The 23089-nt window shown below is 44.6% G+C and overlaps 2 protein-coding genes across 5 annotated transcripts; both read left to right on the top strand.

Moving 5' to 3' along the window:
• The first annotated feature begins 9994 nt into the window (after positions 1-9994).
• Positions 9995-17138, top strand: LOC101769911. 2 transcript variants are annotated; one of them, XM_004970852.3, is made up of 20 exons: positions 9995-10269; positions 10396-11064; positions 11191-11265; positions 11549-11664; positions 11748-11862; positions 11943-12071; positions 12453-12500; positions 12812-12969; positions 13057-13256; positions 13390-13682; positions 13768-13917; positions 14011-14394; positions 14500-14649; positions 15028-15103; positions 15293-15420; positions 15553-15753; positions 15854-15991; positions 16105-16236; positions 16346-16537; positions 16662-17138. In XM_004970852.3, the coding sequence occupies exons 2-20, from the start codon at positions 10930-10932 to the stop codon at positions 16806-16808; spliced, it is 2967 nt and encodes a 988-aa protein (XP_004970909.1). In that variant the 5' UTR covers positions 9995-10269; positions 10396-10929; the 3' UTR covers positions 16809-17138. The 2 variants fall into 2 exon arrangements, with proteins under 2 accessions (XP_004970909.1, XP_004970911.1); XM_004970854.4 differs by having other exon boundaries at positions 9996-11064; positions 13060-13256.
• A 1019-nt stretch (positions 17139-18157) lies between these two features.
• Positions 18158-22556, top strand: LOC101771120 (patatin-like protein 1). 3 transcript variants are annotated; one of them, XM_022826396.1, is made up of 8 exons: positions 18158-18422; positions 18594-18660; positions 18769-20354; positions 20567-20751; positions 20908-21106; positions 21184-21348; positions 21597-21899; positions 21996-22556. In XM_022826396.1, exons 3-8 carry the CDS (start codon positions 20226-20228, stop codon positions 22257-22259), a joined length of 1245 nt encoding a protein of 414 aa, XP_022682131.1. In that variant the 5' UTR covers positions 18158-18422; positions 18594-18660; positions 18769-20225; the 3' UTR covers positions 22260-22556. The 3 variants fall into 3 exon arrangements, with proteins under 3 accessions (XP_022682131.1, XP_022682132.1, XP_004970912.1); XM_022826397.1 differs by having other exon boundaries at positions 18158-18418; positions 21996-22494; XM_004970855.3 differs by having other exon boundaries at positions 18159-18422; positions 18769-19024; positions 21996-22494.
• The last annotated feature ends 533 nt before the right edge of the window (positions 22557-23089 follow it).

Raw genomic sequence — 23089 nt, forward strand, 5'->3', positions numbered from 1 at the left:
GGGGTTGGTTGTTGGGGACGAGCTACTTCCGCGACCGACGAACGCCGCCGTCGCACTGTTGCTGAGGCTGACGAGGTTGGGTGCTAGAGCCGAACCGCTTCCACGAGGAACTTTGGTCGCAGCCGCACCCGCTGCCGCTACAACCGCCCGCGTCGTTCCTGCTGCCGCCGCCGTCTTGCTCTTCGAAGGTACCGTGACCTTCCTCTTCGAAAGTGATGCCATCCTGCTAGACATCGCTGGAGAGGGAAGAGGCAGCTCTCGGCAATGGCACGCAAGGGCGGCGGAGACTGTCGAGGTGGAGAAAATGGCAAAGATGAAACATATACGGCGGGAGATTTGGCGCGCGCACAACAGGATCCGCACGGTGTCGACGAGGAGGCGATGCTCCGTACAACGCACAGCCAGCCGTCTTCTTCGTCTGGGAGCACGAGCGCTTGCCGTCATCTCCCCACGCGACGGCTTCCCTCTCTCTCTTCAGTTACTGCAGTGAAGCGAGGGGGATTTTGCAAAACTTCCATCGTGAGACGACGGCTGCCACGACCGTTGTTCCTATAACAGCTGGCGGCGCGGTGCTGGTGAACGCGGCACACCGCCACAGGCGCCTACATCTCCACGCGCAACACAGCTCGAGGCCGATTGCCCTATACGGTCGGGTCGCGACCAACGAGTACACTTGAGTCACGTTTACTCGAATCGGGTTGGCAAATTAAAGTTGTAATCGAACTCGCCGATCGACGAACACGGATAAAACTGAAGGCATTTTCGGATCGATCTCATCACTTTTGTCTGCGAGTTGCCCCCTCATCCTGCCGGTCGCCGGGATCCCGCCCTCGCCGTGCCTGCTGTTAGGTTCCAATCCTGGTCTCCGCCGGTCCGGCCGGCGTCCACCGCGATGGCCTTCCCTTACATGCCGCTCTTATCCACCAGGCCGCTGGGGAACCTCGCGTTCGTGGAGCTGGAACCAGGCTACCGGCCACTATTCCGGAGGGCGAGCCAGGCCACCAGGAACTTCTGCAGGCTCCATCAGGGTACTCTCAGGATTCAGCTTCCTCATTACACATGAAGACGGAGAGGCATATGCGTAGCTTGGCTTATGCTGGTAGTATTTCAGAGAGAACCTTTTTCTGATTCTTGGAAGCTAGAGGTTACCATATTAGCTTCTCACTTCTATGATAGCGGTTGGAAACAACCTATTATGCATTCTGCTTCATGTCTCTTCATTGCAAGGAGTATCTCAATAAAATCCACCATGGTTTGCTGATACCCATTCAAGATTGACTAATTCTATATAGATTTTTATTTTTCATTGAAGCTCCCCCTACTCACATGGTTTTTGCAATTTGAGCATGAGTGTTCCACCTGATTTCTATTCTATACACATTTACACTTTGAAATTGCTGAAGGACAGTTGAGCTGATATATGTTGTAAATTCAGTGACGCATCGCAGGCTCAAAAGACATGAGGCTGTGAACTAGTAAAGGATAAGAACATTTCATTTCAGAACATATCAGATAACATTGCGAGAGTATGTTGCATTTGATACAATACATCCTTTTGCAAAAACAAAAAGCAGCATGAGTAGTGAACTACTGGTCAGACAATTCCATCAACAGCGAACAGCACACGCTGTTACACAATCCGGGGCTAAGAATAATGTTGACAGACAGGTCGCAGGTTGATCAAAAGAACTAATCCAAGAGAAGCCAATGTACAGTTGAGCACAATTTTGGCAAAGAATCAAAGCTACACTTCTGGAATGCCACACTCATCTCAGTACCACCGCATGCACAATCACATATCACCATCGATGCAAGCCTACATAACAAAGGTCAAAGGCTGACAATTTTATATAGAAAGTTGGGAACAAATAAAATAAGATAACTATGGCCTACACTTACCCATAAGAAAATGATGAAGTGTAGACCGGCTGAAACAATGACCAATATCCAAAGCGCTGCTACTGAGTCTGGGAAGAGCAACCAGTGGCAGTAAAAGATCACGAGAAGTGTGGCAGCTGCAAGGAGGAGCATTCAAATTTATTCAGCAGAACTAATAAACTACCAATCTACAAGTGACGCCATTTGGCAACTCGTATAATAAGAGATATCTTTATACCTAGCAAGCCAATGCGGCTGGCGAGCCGGGTATAAAAATGCAGAATCCGAGATCGTACGATTATGCAGGGCACACCAAGACCGGCCAAACACCAGATCCAGGTGATCCTGATGCGTTTTGGCAGAAGCGAGGCACGGTTGGTACCGAGAAATGCCTTACTAGGAAAGAGCATTCTGATCTTTCTCCACCCCATATACCTATGTTGGGTATCTTGTTTGACACTGAGGAGCAGGTGGCGTACTTGTACGTTGCAGGTGCTTCGGCACATACTTTGTGGAGTTGAATGCTCACTTTCGGTCCGAGTCAGTTTAACCATGTTTCTTTGAACTATTTACGTATATGCCGTTCGTCTTGTTATGGGCGGAGTTCGGTCTGAGACTAGTGGTGGATAGTGCTTAACCTGTATGCGGATTAGAGGATTAGTGTACGGAGTTCGAGGCGTTGTCCTACTCTGACCAGACTGCACCCCCGCGTGGGTAGGTTTCACAGCTTCGAGGTCTCCAACTGGTGACGGCGTACCCTGCAGTGGAAGACACTACCAAACTCGAGGAAACAGGAGAGTGCTAGCCACCTACTAGGGCTTCGGCCGTTAGGTAGGGTTTGGACGGTTGATTCTCGTTCAGGCTCCATCCGTGCGGGTACAGATGTACAATCTCTGCAGAGCGTATAACCTATAGCTATAGTCTGTGTCCACTAGTTTGGACAGTCCTTTGATCTGATACTCTGACTAGATTTTTACTACTCTTCTACCTCCCCATTTTGAGATGGATCGGCGTTTGCCGTTGAGATGTGATGGGAGGGAGCTCTCACATCGCCTAGTGTTTGTGTGCTGGATTCTTGGGTAAAAGATATGGTGGTTTATGACGACTTCCTTGTTGTGAGGTGTTGACCTCGAATATGGTATTGCTTTGATGCATCCTTGATTGTTACTTCTGCTACTACATAACCTATACATCCATATATAGGTTTATCCATGCATATAGTATTATTCCCCCATTTCCTTAGCTCGCTGGTATTGGGAGTTGACATGGTCTACCCGCTTCTCAGGTAAACGGTGGCTTTTCAGGATCGGAGCCCGACTATGACTTCAACAACGATGGATGAGAAGATTAGGAATGATCCCTCGCTCAAGTCACCTCTGAAAATGGTGTTCTTCATAGCTCATGTTTACATTGCGTCTATGTTTTACCTTTCGTGATTCAGTTCTGATGGACTTGTACAGGCATGAGCTGAAGAGTTGTACTCGATGTTTATGATATTATTATTTTTTTGCTACTTTATATTTCTGTGTTGGTATGGATTTGTACTATCTAAGATAGTGATTCGCACGTGATATCTTTTCTGGGACTATTATGGAGGTGTGTAGGCTTGATTTCTTAGAATTGGGAATTCAGGTAATTTCAAAAGGTTTGCTCCTTGTGAATGTTTCGAAGGTTCAACTTGATGATCTATCCAAGTGCAAGCTACTGAGCTTGCCCTGTTCTCATGGAAGCCGCTGCCGCAGTGCCGCCTGAGGGGACGGGGAAAAGCTGTCGCCAGCAGGCTCTAGTAACGTACATTTGGCCCATTGGCAGCTCACCACTGGAAGTTGCACGCGCGTGGCCTGTTAGCAGCCGGTTGAAGCCCAATTAAGATAAATGCCTTGATTTGTTTTCTTACTCTTTCCTTCGTTCGGTCCATGTATATTTTGCGGCCCATGTGATATATTTCGCGGCCTGTTAGCTGAAAGCGGATCGTGCGGAATCGAAGGAGCAGAGTTGTATGCAGACACAATAACTAGCACACAAAATGCCAGTAAACAGTAAGACAGCAATTCGACTAGAATAATGCAATTGGTACGCAAAATGCCAGTGAACAATCAGACAACAATTAGACTAGTACATGTGCTGCAATCAAATTTGGGTCTATGTGTCATCCATCTGCACAATAACTAATTCCCATGTCATCAAATAGCATAATCCCAATCCACCCTCATGAAGAAATTATTAAAGTCAAACATGTTTGATTAATACAATATGGAGCTTGAGAGTTTTCTTTTTAAAAAATAATGGACCTTGAGAATTTAGCTCGAGGTCGCTGCAGACAAGCAGCACCCTGGGCAAGGTGACGTTCTTCAGTCTGCGGGTTCAAAAAGTTCAGAAACTCGAGGTACCAAACGAAGTCGTTCTTTGTTCAGCGATTTGATGCGGACTGCAAGTCACAAACGCAACCATGCAAGGAACGACGATCATCATCCCTCCTACGGTTTTCAGCTTTTCACTTTGTTCGCTGCTTAAGTATCTTTATTGCCCGTTTTCAGACTGTAAGCATGTTCATTATTCGTTTAGCTAAAGTGTGTTTGAGCCTGATACGAACACTAATTATCAGTAGAGTAGCGTAATCTAGACCTTCTAATATCTGCTTCTGCCGAATGAAATCGAACCCCAACTATCTATACATAAATCTATCATGTTCTTCATCATATTTTTGTCAGACTTCTTCCGTTTCTAACACGAACGAGGCCTGATGCTCTTAGAAGCCTCATCACGAAGGATATGAACTCTTTGCAAGTCCCAAAACAACCTACAATTTGGAACGCGGGGAGTATTTGTCATGGATGCAGCTCATTTGTGTGTGACTTCACAAATATATATTTCATTCACAATGATGGAAAAGGAGCAAAGTCTTCACGAAATACAAGCTGACCAAAACTCTCACCTTCAGGGTCCATGAGCAATCAGGTATCCAAGTTCTACTCCCTCCGTTAGAAGGCTGAGGTAGGCTCACCAACACCTGCAAAAGAGGCTAAAGAAGACCAGAACCTGCTTGCAGGCTTGAAGCTAGTCGATTTCCCAAACGGTCACGAATTTGCCACAGGATCAGACATTTGACACAAGCATTCCAGAACAACAAATTATCACCAGCAAGGGCTAAATGGCTGGCTACTTCAGACATTCAGTGTAAGCATTCCAGAACAAGAAACAGATTATCACCAGCGAAGGCTAAATGTTCGGCCAAATCTGAACAAGATATAACAGCAGAGCAAGAGTGAAACGTTTAGTCTGGGAAACTATCTCACAATTCTGCACTCACTGTAGCATTTTCAAACGCCAAACCCCCATTTACCACTTTTTCGAACAATCAAATCCCTATTTACTGATCCCTGTACAATCAAATCCCCATAGGCTCTGACAGACCGATCAATGAAAACAAAGAAAGAGCTCCTCGCACCTTCTGACTCACACATCCTGTAGTGCTCGCACAAATGCCTGCATGGCAAGATATGCTGATTGTTAAGGTTACACAAAGGTGGAAAGCTAATGCCAAAGATAGTATGGTAACTGTGTTCAGGAACATACCCATATCAAGAAAACAAAATGAACAAAGCCACAAAAGCCTAAGGAGATGTGAAGAGTGCCTGGGGCTTTGATGCCAAGGATCCAATAGATGAATAATATGGCAAAGATGCTGATACCTACAATGGATGTGGAGAAGCAGGTGAGACCTAGCACTGCTCGATGAGCAAAATATGATATATATATAGCAATAGAGGTAAAAACGTACCAAACATTCCAACTCGAGATGATATCATCGCAAGCAAGCGCTCAACCCAAGATCTAGCGGTCGAAGTCAACAGAACACCAATGGCCACAATAGTAAAACAGGAGGAGAGTACCAGATTAATTTTCCATCTATCTTCGTCGCTGAGAGCCCTTGGCACATTACCGGTGCTGGCTGCCAGGTAGGGCACCAGACTAAACCAACCACTCAGAGCATATCCCTGCATGCTTGCTTCCCACTGGTTTCCCTGCAGGAATAAGAATAATGAGAAAGAGCAATTGGTACCCAAAATGCCGGTGGATAATCAGACAACGATTCCACTAGTTCAATGCAATCAGGTATGCGGAACGACAGTAAATGATTATACAGCAATTCAACTAGTATGCAAAATGCCAGTAAATATTCAAACAGCAATTCGACTAGAACAATGCAATTGGTAAGCAAAATGCCAGTGAACAATCAGACAACAATTAGACTAGTACATGTGCTGCAATCAAATTTGGGTCTATGTGTCATCCATCTGCACAATAACTAATTCCCATGTCATCAAATAGCATAATCCCAGTCTACCCTCATTTAGAAATTATTAAAGTCAAACGTGATTAACACAATACTTGTTCTGGTGTAATTTGGGTATATGCGTTCCATCGATCCATGGCCAATAACAACGGCTGAGGAGGACCAGGTGGTGGCTCATTCTGTACGCTGCCAGCAGCATTCCCTCTCTGCTGTGCCCTCTCCTCGGTGGCGCGCTCACTGCCTCCATGGCCTCTGCTGCTTGCTGGTGCCTCAGGCACGCTTCCGCCAGCTCCGCCACTGGAGCGCGGAGCCGTGAGATGGCCTCTCGCTCCAGTTCCATCGCTGCGGTGCCGAGCTCGGCGACGTCCGCGCTTGCGTTGCCTAGCCCCATCAATGCGTGCATGGCCCAATCCAGGTGGCAATGGGGCACGCCGACATCGTTGGCGAGCTTCTGGATGATGCGGGCTCGCGGTAAGATCTCGTCGCGCACGTGCTTCCTCGACTCCTTGAGTAGCAACTCGACGGAGATCTCTGGGCGATCCTTTGCGCCTGTTGCCTATAAACACTTCCGAATTGAATGGGCGTAAACCCGCAATCCCCAGCGAAGGGCATGAACCCCAAAAAATTCATCCCGATTTGTTGTTGCCAGACCTGAGGGGGCAGAGGCGGATCCTCGTCGGCGAAAAGGCGGGTCTCCAAGCTGTTCCTGCGGTGGCGCTGGACCCTCCCCCTCCCCCGGAGCAGCAACCACCACCATGGTCCCGCAACCCGCTCCTCCCGCTGCTCCCCCAGCTTCGCCGTGGCGCGCCGCCCCTATCCAGTGTCCTCTGCGGTCTTCAGATGCTCGCGTCACGCGCTCGCCAAGTCCGACGCGACGCCTCGAAAGGCATCCAGCTTGACCCCAAGCGTGCCCTCCAGCGCGGTAGCCGTATTGAGAAGGTCGAGGACGGCCTACGATCTTCTCGCGCTGTCCGCCTGGGACAACGCTTCCGCGGCTGCCGTCAGGTTGTTGTCGGGCACACCGTCGACGCTGACGTGCTCGAGGGCGAGCCTCACGAGCTCGGCAGCGCTGCTTCTCAGAGCCCCCTCCCCCAAAATGGAGATCGCGCGGGAAGCGGCGTAGATGAATTCGTCGGCCATCTCCGATTGAGCGGAGCGGCCGAGCGGGAGAGGGAAAGAGATTGGGAGAACGTTATGGTCTTATGGAGTCCTCGACGGCGTTAAGGAGGGGGTAACGGTACACCCTTCCGCACCATATTTTCAAAAAATCATAACTAATTCATATCAATTTGGATGGAGATAAACTTTATATGAAAATTGTAGATCTCGATGAGATCTACAACTTTGTAGGTAAATTTTTTTTTATTTGATGTCATATTGGTGCTCAAATAATCGACACAAGTTTCAGATCTAAATTTTTGGATCTAAAACTTGTGTTGATTATTTGAGTACCAATATGATATCAAATGAAAAAAGTTTTAACTACAAAGTTGTAGATCTCGTCGAGATCTACAATTTTCATATAAAGTTTATCTCTATCCGAATTTATATGAATTAGTTATGATTTTTTGAAAATATGGTGCGGAGGGGTGTACCGTTACCGCCGCCTGGGCCGGCGGTAAGGCCCTTCCGCCGACCCAGCCGACGATAATAGCCTAGTTTTGCAATTTTTTTTGTTTGACTATATATTTTTCAAAATGCTAAAATAAAAAATATAAAAATTAAAAAAGTTCAGAAGTTGCACGCGCGTGGCCTGTTAGCAGCCCGGTTGAAGCCCAATAAAGATAAATGCCTTGATTTTTTTTCTTACTCTTTCCTTCGTTCGGTCCATGTATATTTCGCGGCCCATGTGATAGATTTTCTATTTTCGATAATATTCCCTTTTTCAATTTTCTTTTCGTTTCTTTGCCCCTTTTTTCTTTCTTTTTCCTCTTTTAGCATATTTTTTATTTTCTATTCTTTTCTTCTCCTTTTTTTTGTTTATGGATAATACTAATTTTTCTTATATTGTTCTTTTCTCTTTTATACCAAATGTTGGTTTGCTCTTTCATAGATGGTACTTTTTATCTTTTTTCATTTCCCCCTCTTTTAGATTCTTTTCTCTTTTCATTCCTTCTCTTTTTTTCATTTACGTATAATACTTTTTTTCCTTTTTATATTTTTCTTTTCTTTTTTATATTTTATGGACAGTGTCGTTGCTCTCTACATGTAGGTGGGTAACGTGGTATGAGAATGGATTCATGAACTACTCTGATAACATTAGTTGCAAGGCGTATCCATGTCCCCAAAACAAAATCTACTGATTGATAAGTATCCATCTCTATACCGCAGCTCTTGCATTAGTTGATATTAAATCAATGTTGGGCCCGATCTAAAACCCAGGTCGAGTCCATGCATCGGAGACGCCCATCCATCCACGGGCAAGCAAGTGGGGGTCGGAGCCCACTATAGCCCCAACAGGGCTCCGCCGGTGTAGGTGCGGAGTACATCCATACGTATCCATGTCCCAAAACAAAACCTGCCGATTGAGTTAGGCACATGGGAGGCAGGGAGAGGAGGACGTAGCTAACACTTCCATGGCTACAGGCTGCGTTGTTCACCTAACGTGCGTTTCAATTCTCTAGAGGTCAAGGAGCAAACCCGCGCCCACGCGCCCACGTTCATCTCGGAAAAAAAACAAAACAAAACTGCGCGCCACGTTTCAGTCAGGACTCAGGGCAGATATTCCTCCGGCATATTTGGCCTGTTGGCAACCAAGGTCCAAGCAAGATTTTTGTGATGCATCAGATCGCTTTGCTGCATGCAGCACACGCAGCGGAATCACGCATTCGCACACAGGCAGCCTGCGGCATGCCCTGGCCCCTGGGTGCCTTGTTGTGAAACAACTCTTTCTACGGCTCTCTCTCTCTCTCTCTCTCTCTCTCTCTCTCTCTCTCTCTCTCTCTCTCTCTCTCTCTCTCTCTCTCTCTCTCTCTCTCTCTCCCCCACATCAAAAGACACGAAAGCTTTTGACAAGTGCCCCTATGGCCCCTATCTGTCGACTGTCGAGCTATAGCTTTCTGTACTACTACCCCCTCAACGGCAAAGGATGGCCTTGAGTGACAGTCCAGCTTTTCAGCTGTCGCCATTAGCGAGCATCGACAGGCTAGCCAGTAGTAGTAACACAGCCACGGTTCGGTACTCTGCTAATCCTTGGTTCAGAAAAGAGAAGGCAGCTAATTACAGTACTGATTCAATGAACAAGAAGCTCTGTCACGCTCGCTAATCGCCAACCACCAACACGGCAACGCTCGCTAATCACGCCACGACGAGGACGCCTGGACGCGGTCGCCACTCGTTGGTGTTGGTGCGTAGGACAGGAAAGGACAGGTGGTGGTGGTGGACGCGCGAGACAGATTCCTTTCCATTCCCGACGCCGCCGCTGTCCTTCTCCAACCTCTGCTGCGATGCTGCCGCTCCGGGCTCGGATCGCGCGACACAGCTTTTGGAGCCAGAGCCAGCAATCGGGAGAATGGACAGCACGTCAGCACGGTTGGGAGGAGCGGCAGAATTCCCACTCTGCCCTCCATCGCTAGCCGAGGAAGCGAACGGCTGGAGGGCATGAAGGTCTTTCCAAGCTACTAGAGCCTGCAGGCTGAACCGAAGTAGCGAGCCCGAGCTGGCAGCCAGCCTTGAGCCTTGAGCTCGCCCATCCCATCCGACGAGGAGGCCGATCTGTCAGAAGCTCAGGAAAGAGGCAACAGAACGTGCCTTTTTACCGAAAAGCCCCCGGAAATATTCTCCCCCTTCCCAGCTGCCACGCGCACGGTGGAGAAATCGCCCACGCGCTTGCGGCAATCGCGCCGCACGCCGGCTACGAGTATCCAGCAGCCGAGCCGGTGAGTTACAGCGGAGTGAGGCGACCGTTGCGGCGCATCGCATTAAACTACCCTGCCAGGCCAGCTGCCGACCTGCCGCGCCCCACCCCCACCCCACCACCGCTCCACGCCGCGCACGACCGGCGGCGGCACGGCGTCCGGTCCGGCGGGTCGAGTTGAGTACTTGAGTTGAGCCGGCGGCGCGCGGGGGGCGATCGCGTCGGCTACGGCCTCCAGGTGGGTGGATCCGTCCTCGCTCCGGGTTTCTCGCCGGAATTGCTCGTTGCCGCTTGCCCGCTTCCGTTCTCGTTCCCGGTGCGATCTGCGGCGTGGGCGCTGAGAAAGCTGCGTGATCTTCCGCAGGAGTTTGATCTGATCGGGCGGCCGTTCTCGGATTTGAGGATCCCGATTCGGTTTGCGCGACGGGGTGTAGCCGCACTCTTTTCCTTGTCCCCGTTTGGCGGCTCCTCACGTGGGATTTGACTGAAGGAATTGGTTTTCTCCATCTCGTGTCGAAGTGGATTTGGTCAAAGTCAGGCCGACTGGAAGGGAATTTTCCTGGTTTGGTTTGGATTTGGCTTCGGCAAAGGGTCGAAGCGGAAGGTGGTTGGTCATTAAATCGCCGCTGCTGAACTCGCTGCTGTTGCGAGACCTGTTGGATCGAAGAGCAGTTCACTGTGCCGTCCCGAGAGTAGCAGAACAAGAGGTTTACCGTTACAGTGGGAGGTCTCTGCTGTAAGTGCTGGTTTCTGTTGTTTGAGCCCAATCTTATCCAAAATTTGGATTTTTGGGGCCACAAGAGTATACCAAGGCATCAGGAATCGCGTTTGCTTCAGGAAGACGAATTGTTCAGCTCGTCCTTTTGTTGGTGGGATCGGAGACTAGAACCCTAGGAAAATGGGGGTGATGTCGCGGCGGGTGCTGCCCGCCTGCAGCAGCCTCTGCTACTTCTGCCCCTCGCTGCGGGCACGCTCCCGCCAGCCTGTCAAGCGGTACAAGAAGATCATCTCAGATATCTACCAGCTGCCACCAGTATGTCGAATTCTGCATTGCTTTTAGATTCCAGCCGTTTCTGATCATAATTGTATTTCTGCAATTGGGTGTGTGGTCAAAACTGAGAGGAAATTTGATGACAATTGAACTTTTTGCGCTATATAGGATGGAGAACCAAATGATAGAAGAATTGGGAAACTCTGTGATTATGTCTCGAGAAATCCAACACGCATACCAAAGGTAACACACTCAACATTCTCTCCCCTTTGCACAGAACAGAGACACAATCATTTTAGATTTCCCCAAGAATTAAGACTGAACTGAGGGTTGTGAGAAAATTGAGTGCAATAGCGCAAGAAAAATGAAAAAAAATGGATTTGAGTTGAACTGAACAATCACCCTAATGGAAAATTCTAAAGCTGATGCTTTTTTTCTGTACTTAATGCTAATACGTCAAGAAATGAATGAATTAGCTTGATGCAACCAGAATTCATGGTCACACTCGAACCTTTTTTTTGTTCAGATAACGGAGTATCTTGAACAGAGATTCTATAAAGATTTGAGGCACGAGAATTTCACTTTGGCCAAAGTTGTGCCCTGCATCTATAGAAAACTTCTCTGCTCATGCAAGGAGCACAGGTATGTGTTAAGGTTCTGTTCTACCAATGACGCATTCATAACAGTTCCTTGCTCTCATGCTTATCATATTATTCTTGATTCAGGCCATTGCTAGCCACAAGCTCATTAAGCACCATTCGCACTCTTCTTGATCAGAAAGCACATGATGATCTACGGGTTCTGGGTTGTCTAATGCTCATTGACTTTCTCAATGGCCAGGTTGTTTACATAACTTGCAACAATTTGCATTTTCTGATAGATGTTGCCATCTATTTAACTTAATTAGATATGTTTTATAGGTTGACAGCACGCATATGTTTAATTTGGAAGGCCTCATACCAAAACTTTGCGAAATTGGTCAAGAGCTAAGGGAAGATGATAAAGGCCTCCGTCTTCGATCTGCTGCACTTCAGGCTCTTGCTTCTATGGTAACAGTTTTCTAACTAAAATTTTCCTATGAATAGTATAAACCTATAAGGTGTTCTTCACAGATATATTGTATGTACTACATTGATATAACTCGGAGATTTTTAGGTCCAACATGTATATTACACTTAGTCTCTAAGTTTAAGTTTTCCTGGTTGCTTTGCATTGCAGATTTTTTTATTCCCTTAGCCAAAAATATTATCAATGTAGTCTAGCACGATCAAGTTGGGTAAAAACAAAACATGACTTTTTCATTTTATTTCATTTGCAGTGTGGCTTGTAATCATGCAAATATTCTTCTTTGTTTTACCCAGTTATGACTTGGTTTTCCTAATATTTTACCTTTTGTGGTGTGTACCATCTGACTGCCATCTTGTTATCAGGTCCAATACATGGGTGATCACTCCCACATTTCAATGGAACTTGATGAAGTAAGTCTTTGTTGCTTTTATATTGTTACAAGGTGCATAATTAATTTCGTACATGGTCATCACTTTCATATTTTAATCAAACTTGATGAAGTAAGTTTTTATTTCGTATTAAATTGATTCATTTTGTATAAGGAATAGGATAACCCATTTCATGCAAAAGATACAATCAGAATCAGTGACTTCTGAAAATTGTAGATATAGACTACTTCATATTGAAAGGAGTTCAACATTAATTTTCATGAAACAAAAAAAGTAACATTTCTGAAATCAGGAGTGTTTTGTCTAAATTCCATATTCATTCTTGAACACAGGTTGTCTCAGTGATCATAAGCTGTTATGAGGTTAATCAAACCCTCTCAATAAAAGAGGTTGTCAGACTTCAAGATGATGATGATTTGGTCATCAATGGGAACTTGGCTGTGGTACCAGTGTCTGGACAAAACAGTGCCAAAGTGGCATCTGATACAATGTGAGTTCTCCTGCCAGTGTAATGTGTCACTTTCATATTTCCAGATCCTTTTGCATCTTTCATTCCTATAATGGCTTAATGTGTCAGCAGGTCTGTGTCTGAAAATCCAGCACATTGGGCTAGGGTTTGCTTACGTAATATGGCTAATATTGCAAAGGAGGCAACAACAGTGCGGCGTGTTCTTGATCCTCTCTTCCGCCTTTTTGACAACCATGACTATTGGTCTCCTGAAAATGGGATCGCTCTATCTGTTCTGCAAGAAATGCAGAAACTGATGGACAAATCAGGTGCAGCAATTTCCACCCATGTAATTTCTTTTTCTCCTTTCCCCCCCATTTAATTATGCCTTTCAATCACTATTGTTCAACAGCAGACAAATTAAATACTCTGTTAACTTCCTGTTCTCCCCAATATTGCCAGGGCAACATGGCCATTTGTTGTTATCTTTCACTATAAAGCACATAGATCATAAGGTTATTGCCAAGAAACCTGCCAAGCAAATCAACATTGTAAAAGTTGCCTCAAATCTTGCAAGGCATGCAAAGTTGAAGGCATCGGTGACAATAGCAACTGCAATCAGCGACTTAATAAAGCACTTGCGCAAATGTATGCATTTTGCTATTGAAGCATCTAATGCTCATGCTGATGATGACAAGTGGAACAGTGCACTCCATGTGGCCTTGGAGGATTGCCTCGTGCAGTTGACAGAAAAGGTTATCATATTGTTTTGGTTCCTTGTTACTAACTACCCCTTGCTCTCATCATAGAGATATTTAACTTGTTCATTTCACTTCATAGGTTGGGGATGTTAGTCCTATTCTTGACATGGTTGGGGTAATGCTTGAGAATCTCTCTCATACTGCTACCATCGCAAGATCAACAATTTCATCTGTTTATCGCACATCACAAATAGCAGCTTCTGTCTACAAGTCATCATACCATCAGAAGGCAAGTTCCGGGCATGCCCACTACTGCTGTACTGCATGAGAAGTATTTTTTTCCTTTAAAAATGATAACGTGAATTTCTTGTGCATATCTCAGGCATTTCCTGAAGCTTTATTTCACCAGCTTCTCTTAGCAATGTTGCATCCAGACAATAAGACAAGGATCGGTTCACATCGTGTTCTATCCACCATTGTCGCACCTTCACTGCTGTGTCCATGGTCAGCCATGAGCTTTCCTATCCCAGCGAAGGGTGATGATTTGCAGAACTTACGCCTGTTGGCTCTCTCAGCTTTCTCTTCTGAAGCCATAATCAATGAAATGAGGACCAAAAACAAGATCCAAGAATCCTTGCAGAAAAATGACAAATCAGAAGCTATAGTTGGTCCTGAGAATGGATACGCACTGACAGAACCAAATACAAGGCAGTATCTAGGGAGCCCATGTCTGAATGAACATCATCTTACAGCATTTAACGATGAAGTATGAAATCCAGCTGGCATATCTATACTACCTTGTTCTCCTTTTTTTGGCATTGCTTGTTAGTGTCCAACTGATTTATCATCTTATTCTCTTCCATACAAGCAGAACCTAAAGTTCATGAAGTTGAACAACCACCAGATTGATCTTCTTCTTTCATCTATTTGGAGTCAAGCATCTCTGGAGGATAACTCACCTGCGAATTTTGAGGCAATGGGACATACCTACAACATTGCTTTATTTTGTTCCAAATCAAAAGTAAGTCAAGATTCTGCATATATTACTATTGTTATCCCATAGCCAAGGCTACTGTTTTGTAATATCAAATGTAATTTCCCTTAATTAGATAAAACATATGCTACTAAGATTTGTGAGCTTAGAGGATACTCTTCTGTTCTGAGGGAAGGCCCTGAAAGAATTATGGAGCAGAGAACTAGAAAGATTCTCCCTGTTCGTGTTAATGTGTCCATTTAAAATTTATGTATTACATTCTCTTTTGCAAATGTTATTATCAAGAAAGCATGGAGTGCCCTTTTAGATTCCCAGGCTAGTTGGGTCCAGCGACATCATTATGTTCTTAAGACATGAAGTAATGTACTGTGTACCACTTGTGTGACCGACGTATTTTCATGGCAGAGCTCCAGTCATGTGGCACTAGTCCGCTGTTTCCAGTTGGCATTCTCTATCAGGAAAAAGTCTCTTAGCCAAGAAAGTAAGTTCCTTCACCATTTCCTGCTCTGTTCCCTTCTCCACTTTTACATAAGTAACTGATGTTTCAAGAACTTATAGCCTGTTAGGATTTCACCAAAGAGGAATGTTCTCTTATTTTGCTTTACCATATCATGTCATATTTTAAATGTATGGCTTGATTTACTCTCTTAACCTTTTCACTGCAATAAAGATGATTTGCAGCCATCTCGTAGAAGGTGTTTGCATACAATGGCATCAGCAATGCTCATCTTTTCAGCGAAAATAGCTGATCTTCACCAGATAATTCCTCTTGTCAAAGCAGCAGCACCAGAGAAAATGGTTCGTTGATTCTGAGCATGTAAATATTACATGCGTGTTTTATAGCCCTTGTAGCCTTATATATTCCTAAGCAACTTAATGTGATTTTACTCTTTCGTTCAAGTTGCATTTACTCTTTTGTTGATTTTGCAGGTTGATCCTCATCTTTGCGTGATGGATGACTGCCAACTCATTAATACCTCTGCAGAGTCTGCGAACAGTGAGATGGTTTATGGTTCTGAGGAAGATGAAAGTAATGCACATGCCTTTCTTTCAGCCATAAACAAGGATGATGTGGAGTTAATAGAAATCGTGATGTCCCATTTTAAGAAGAAGTTTGAAAATTTACCAGAGGTGTGTATAGATTTATTTAGTATTTTATTTATTTATTTATTTATTTGTATTGAACAAAGAACATGATAGATAATTTAGTGTCTTTACTGGTGACCTGCAGAAGTTTAATGGGATAGAAGAACAACTTCTTCAAGAGTTTTCCCTGGATGATTCATTTCCTCTTGGTGCTCCGCTATTCATGGAGACACCACACTCTTGTTCGATGTATGCTGAAAAGGATGACCACTGTTTTGATGAGGTCCTTAGTGATCCTTCACAGATTAGTTAATCTTGCATTACAATGTTAATACTGACGACTGCATTATTGCTGTTCTAACTTTTCCTTTTTGTCTACTTGTCTTCTGCCCTCAGGATGGTGTTCCTTCTGAGCTAGATGATGCCGATGACATCATTTTCGAACACAGTGGATCTCAATCTGACAGGAAAACATCTGGTTCTATGGCTTCATCAGATGTTCTAACTGTCAACCAACTAATAGAATCTGTATGTGCCATCTTTGCTAACCTTTGCTGCTTCGCACCTGTTAGTTTGTTTGTTAGCTTTAGACCATGTGTAGTCCCATCATTTTTATGCATAGCTGTTTGCCATGCAGGTTCATGAGACAGCAAGGCAAGTCGCTAATGTTCCAGTCTCTGCCAACCCTGTACCTTACGACCAAATGAAGAGCCAATGTGAAGCCCTGGTTATGGAAAAGCAACAGAAGATGTCTGTTCTATTGAGCTTCAAGCATTCAAGGACTGACTCCCATGGTTCAACCGGGGTAAATGGACTTGAAACAAACGAGGCATGTATATCTGCAAAATCTAGATACCACATGTATCATTCAGATTTCTGACTCGTGTTTTTTTCCTCGAGGAAAGTTCTGTTCAGATCTTAACATCACTCTTATCGCTTGTCATGTATTGCAGTCATCTCTGCGATCCGAGCATGAGTTGCAATCAACTAGGAAGGGGCGCATGCGCCGCAGCGATTCAGCATCCAGTGAATCTGACTGTTCGTTCAGGCTGCCTCCTGCAAGTCCATACGACAAGTTCCTGAAAGCGGCTGGACGGTAGCTTGACCCTTCACTTTTCAAGTCTGTATACAAGAGAATTTACAAGTTTTCCGAGTCATTCCTTGGCACCCTTTCTTACTCCCCGTTCTTGGAGTTTATTCTTTCAAGTGTACATTTACAATCCTCGACAAGGTGTACAAATTTCTGTTACTGTTGGAGACTCATAATAAATAGAAATGTATAGGTAATCTCTCGTGTGCGTGGATCTGGATCGCACAGTATTTGTTCATTTGTTGGTCGTGAAAGGAATAATCTTTTACCCAAATTCCTGCCGTGTCGCTGTTGAAGAATTAATGTGTAACCGAGAATCATGTCTTTCCTTTTGTTTGCACCTTCCATCTTTGTTGAAACTTTCGGCTATAAGCCTATGACTCCAAAATCACATCTTGCTTGGCTTTCGTTCACTTCAGTTTAGCGACCTTGACGGCTGTATGCTTGAGAGCATTCAGACATGCAGGGGGTACTGAAATCACTACTGTACAGAACGGCAAGAGACGGCGGCGCGCAAGGACAGCCGGCCGGCGGCCGGGCACCCTTTGTTTCAGCCAACCGCCGGCGAGTTGAGCATCGCCACGCCAGGCAAGACAAGCGCCTGACGGCCGCGTCGCCACCACCGGCATCGGGAGGTACGCAATAGCGCCAGTAATTGGAGTTGGAGAACGAGACCGCGACGGGGTGGCGAGCGTCGTGACCGGACCGAGGGAGGAGGGACGGCGGCGGCGTGGCAGGGAAGGGGAGATTTTTTTTTTCAATAATAGGAGGGGAGATCTCGATGAGGACTTGAGGAGTGCAAGCCCATTTGTGACGTCGAGGCAATCGGCGAACCGTCGCCGTCGCCGGACGGGTAGGGAGAGAGACCGCGGAGGACGGCGGGATAACTATTTTGTAAATAATCAGGTCGAGGAGGGCATTATTTGAAAAATATTGGATCGCGATTATTAATCGCGATAAAAATAGGGGGTTTTATGTAAATATCTAGATCGAGATTAACCCCTTGTCTACTTCACTCCCAACTCCCAACTTTGACACTATGCAAAAAGAAGATTCCCCATCACATCAAACTTGCGGTACAATACTAAATGTAGACGAAATTAAAAACTAATTGCACAGTTTTGTTGTACTTTGCGAGACGAATCTTTTGAGCCTAATTAGTCAATATTTGGATAATAATTCATAAATACAAACGAAACGCTACAGTGTGCTACAGTGCTGTAACAGTAATTTGGCACCTCCCAATTTTGCCAACTAAACAAGGCCTAATAGTCGCGATCCAATTTAGGGGGTTTTCTGTAAATATTTGGATCGAGATTAATAGTAGCGGATCCATTTTAGGAGGTTTATGAAAAAGGTGTATCAGGATTCTTTTGTAAAAAAGAGGGGAAACCCGCCGCCGCGACGAGCTCACCATGGCCATGGCGGTTCCGGCCGCCGCAAATCCACTTTGTCGGCCAGGCTGCATCCCTGCCCCGCAGACCAGAGAGCTTGCGCGTTTTGCCATCCCCAAACGATGAGGAGGTACGAGACGAGATGGAGGCGGCAGCGGCCGCCGCGAGATCCAATCGCTCTGCATCGCAACAGCTTCCACGTACTGGTTCGCGTGCTGACTGCTGAGTGAGTGAGTGATGGCTGTCTTGTTTGCATAGGATTTTAATTAATGCGGCATTTCGCTCTCACATTTCGATTCGAGATTGACGAGGAGCTCGCGGTTCCTTTTTTATTGGAACTTTGCTGATAACGTAGCAATTAGCAAAATCGTTGAACTTTTACCTTTATGTTTTGCAAACAGGTGTTCTGATGGATGTATCGTGGGCTCCCATCATCATTCAGAGCAGAGAACTCGCCAATCGTTGGAGGTATTGAACTATTGATCCCCTACCTCTTGAGAATTTATGGCGAACCCTTTGTCCTTTGGAGGCTGGATCATGTGCTAATCCGTTGCGGCGTCGATGGCTGGCCTGCAGAGATGGAGGGGCGGCAACAAAGGGATCTCAGCACGATTGGGAAAGCACCAGAGCACGAATGCTACTTCAGCAGCGGATTCCGGAATCTAACAATGCCGTGAAGCCTAGCTATCTGAGTGATGAGGGGTGGAGCTGAACTGTGCATACACTGAAAGGCGATGAGCGAGAAGAGTGTATGATAGTCAGGCGATGCGTCAATTTGGGAGAACAGGCAATCGAATCGAAACTTCGCAATGATCCATGGGCTATCTATATGGTATTGATTTACTGCATCAGTTATCTTATATTTTTGCTTTGCTGAATTTGGAATGCTTTCATAAATTTTTGGTTAAATAGTCTTGGTGAGCTACAAATATGAGAAGGGCCAATGTCTGAAGAAACATACAAAGATTTCGAGTTGCTCTGGTATCTGATGGTTTAATAATTTAATTACTCATAGGCTAGCTACTTGATGACGTGCCACTATACCAGTATGGCACACTGCTATGCTATATGGTGTTATGATATTAGATTAAGGAACCAATGATCTGCAGGTCCTCACCTACAAGTTAATGACTTTAAAGATGGCCATTTTAGGAATTTTGACACATCTTGTTTAAGACTTTCTTTTGTTGTATCTTATGGTAAGATTTTTCTGTTTCACTCACCATCACAAACTTCTTCATGATGGCTAAAAAATTTGAATTGTTTTATACAAGTCCTGGCACCCTTTACTTGTGCAGATAATTATAATCTGAAGTTCCTTTATGTCATGCGGCACATGTCATGTTTCTTTGGTACATCCTAGATGGAAAACAGCTGGCATGAATGACAATAGAGGACTCTAGGTTAACGTCCAAGCATCAGGGTTATGAGTTTATCTGCAATAAAGTTAGCTGATGACTTTTTGGAGGACTCAGAGATTCCAGATACCCAATCCTCTATTTAGTTTTCTTGCTCAATGGTTTTTCTCAAGTAAAAGATAAGATAAGCCTTAAAGGATCTAAAAGCTCAATAAAGTAGCACATCTAAAGCATAAAGGACATTGTAATTCACAGAAGGTGTGAACATTTACTTGCCCCAGTTGTGTGCCAAGTTGTGGGATAACCAAGCTTGTAGCCACATGATATTCGAATTAGAAGTAAAGCTAATACAGAAAAAACAGGATCTGAAAGGTGCAGAACATATGAGCAATCCATGATGTGTAAATTACGTATCTTATTGAACAAATGCATAAAGATATGTCTATAGAAAAATACAGAAATCATCTCAGATAAGCTTGCCAGCAGTTTAGCATGTCAAAATAGATGCAACCATTATTTGTACTACAATCAAAACTTTTTGCATTTCAGCATGAGTTATCTTTAGCCTCCCACACCTATAAAAATAGCATTTCTCATGTCAGAATTCGTAAGTACCTCTTAAGGACAATTGAGAAGACATAGCGTGGTCAATTGAACTACTTGTTTACCTCTGCAATGGAAAATAAGTATGCATGCCCACCACCGAGCAAGGGAAATCTGATTACAATCTTGAGTATTGATGGTGGTGGGGTTAAGGGTATCATCCCCGCTACCTTCCTCGCATTCCTTGAGTCCAAACTTCAGGTTGATCCTATGTTTCTCTGATATATATATAGCTTAGCAGCTTTTATTATATCATTATTATTGTCATAACTATGTCTGAATGTTGACTCTAACTGCAGCCTTTGATCTCCGTAAGTTGAATTTTGGTCTGTTTTGGTGACCAACATTTTTTTTCTTCACACGCATGCATGTTTGAGGGTTATTTATTTGCTGGTATGTTTTGCCATTTTTAGGAGCTTGATGGGAGCAATGCACGCTTAGCTAACTACTTTGACGTCATTGCTGGCACAAGCACAGGTGGCCTCATTACTGCTATGCTAGCAACTCCATCGCTGAGCAATGCTAAGCAACCATGCTGTGAGGCCAAGGATATTGTGCCATTTTATCTCAAGCATTGTCCTCACATCTTTCCATGCAGGTTTGTATGTTCGACTATTAATCATAGTTCTTGCTTCTTGGAGGGTATTTAATTGCTTGTGAATAGCTAATTCTGAAGTGAATTGTATTTATCTGTTATTGGAGAGGAATACATGGGAATACTTTGCCTTATTCCTTCGTCTGATATCGCAACCAGGACTGGATTTTTTGGTTGGTTCTGCAAGATCCTACACATAATTAAGATGATCTTTGGGCCGAAATACAACGGAAGGTACCTGCACAAAATAATCAATGATCTGCTTGGCGACACGAGAGTGAAAGAAACATTGACAAATGTTGTGATTCCTACTTATGATGTTAAATGTGTAAAGCCAACAATATTCAGCACATTTAAGGTTCAATTTCTAAACTTAGTGTATGTGATGCCTTCACTGATTCTTTAGGGTGAACTAATATTTTTGTTATGGTGCAGGCAAGATCTAATACCTTGATGGATGCTCGTCTTGCTGATGTGTGTATTGGCACATCTGCAGCACCAACCGTTCTCCCTGCACACTATTTTGAAACTGTGGATTATCACACTGGTGCATCACGGAGCTTCAACATTATTGATGGGGGCCTTGTCGCAAACAATCCGGTATGTTAAATTCTTTGGTGTTGATACCGATGTTACAATTGTGGTTGGGTTTCATGTCAAATTCATATGTGCTCTAGATTTAACTGTACATTTTTATCACTACTAAATTTGTAGGCAGAGTATAGTCCCCCCCCCCCCCCCCAGCCCCTTATGATCTTCCATAACCTCTATGCATCAACCTTTGGTTACCAAAATGGACATAAGAGAATGTAAATGCTAACTGACCACCTTGCCCTCTAATTTGACAGACTCTAGTGGCAATGAGTGAGATAACAAAGCAGATCCAGATGAGGAGCAAGGAATTCCCTGAAACCAAGCCCTTGGATTACAATAGATATCTGGTAATATCATTAGGCACGGGTCTTCCAGAGCAAGACATCAAGTTTGATGCATTGCGTGTTTCTAATTGGGGCATTTTTCGATGGCTTGGCTGGCACTATACCATGCCTTTGCTGCACATGTTCTTGCATGCTAGCTCAGACATGACTGATAGTCATGTTGCAAACCTTTTCAAAGCAATTGGATGCTCAGACCAACTTTTGCGCATTCAGGTAGATGTCCCATGTGTTTACAAGCCAATGTCAATACTCCCAAGTCTTGTCCTGCGAATATATGCTGAAAGTCAATGTTCATATACTGTTTTGCAGGAACACAACATACCAATAGCGGCTGTGTCAGCCGACCTCTCAACCGAGAAGAATCTTCAAGGGCTGATTAAGATTGGAGAAAACCTTCTGCATAAGCTACTAAGCAAGGATGATTGCAAGAACAGCTACATCGAGCCAATGCCAAAAGATAGGCGTACTCGAACATATGCTGATATGCTCACACGGTTTGCGAAGCTCCTTTCTGATGAGAGGAAGCTTAGGCTTCAGAACATAGAACTGGATGCGGGTCAGAGCAAATCATGAAACGTGAGCTCTTCAGAGCACATGGTCCATGCCCATCCCATCTTAGCAATTCGTGTTGATTACTATAAGCAGTTGCGTGTATTACATGTCCTGAGTGTGTAATTGGTAAAGTGGTATGTTTGCTTGGAGCCCTGTAATCGGACAAAGTCTAATGCCTTGGCGTGCCAGGCTATCTAGCTGTGTGTAATGTGAGTGTGGAATTATGTTATGGTATTGGATATGCATCCTAGGCTGTAAATTATGTGTTGATCCTTGATCGTATTGAAAAATAAAGTATCTTGTGATTATTCAACAGTCCAACTCTCTAGTTGGTCTTGGAACGCCACACTGTTTATCATTATCGATGCAGAAGTTGTCCTAGAATATTAGGTCGTGATACTTTTCTTTTTCTAAAGCATAGTACACGCTACGAATTATTGGCTTTGAACTATATCCCAAACTATCAAAGTACATACCGATGGGGCCATTAGGTTCCTTTTTTGCCATCGTCTTATTTTTTTTTTCATGAAACTTTTTCCTTCCCCACCGGGTCTAGCTACTATGTCGTTGTGTATTAGTATTTTTTTAGTGAATATGTGAACTTTTTCCATTTAACATATATTTGCATTATTGTTTTCCTTTTACTATGTCAAACATGATTGTCCCATGGGTGATGGGTCTCCTTTTCAGTTAGGAGGCTTTCCTTCTGCTGGCAATCTGGCCATTGCTAAGCTTCTACATCCATCAGCTGGCTCTCAGCCACATCCATCCAGCTACACCTTTTCAGAACACCCTGTCCTCAATGATGCAGTGCTACTCCTAGTCCTAACCATACATCCTAAACTCTTATT

Source organism: Setaria italica, chromosome V (assembly GCF_000263155.2).
Source record: "Setaria italica strain Yugu1 chromosome V, Setaria_italica_v2.0, whole genome shotgun sequence".
In the NCBI taxonomy this organism is placed as follows: Eukaryota; Viridiplantae; Streptophyta; class Magnoliopsida; order Poales; family Poaceae; genus Setaria; species Setaria italica.

Bases quoted from the DNA above. Each gene is read 5' to 3' on its own strand.
- LOC101769911 (XM_004970852.3), top strand. From the start codon at position 10,930: ATGGGGGTGATGTCGCGGCGGGTGCTGCCCGCCTGCAGCAGCCTCTGC. The intron at 11,863-11,942 runs GTTGTTTACATA...TATGTTTTATAG, and splicing joins TTGACTTTCTCAATGGCCAG to GTTGACAGCACGCATATGTT. The intron at 12,072-12,452 runs GTAACAGTTTTC...TCTTGTTATCAG, and splicing joins TTCAGGCTCTTGCTTCTATG to GTCCAATACATGGGTGATCA.
- LOC101771120 (XM_022826396.1), top strand. From the start codon at position 20,226: ATGGAAAATAAGTATGCATGCCCACCACCGAGCAAGGGAAATCTGATT. The intron at 20,355-20,566 runs GTTGATCCTATG...TGCCATTTTTAG, and splicing joins TCCTTGAGTCCAAACTTCAG to GAGCTTGATGGGAGCAATGC. The intron at 21,349-21,596 runs GTATGTTAAATT...CTAATTTGACAG, and splicing joins GCCTTGTCGCAAACAATCCG to ACTCTAGTGGCAATGAGTGA.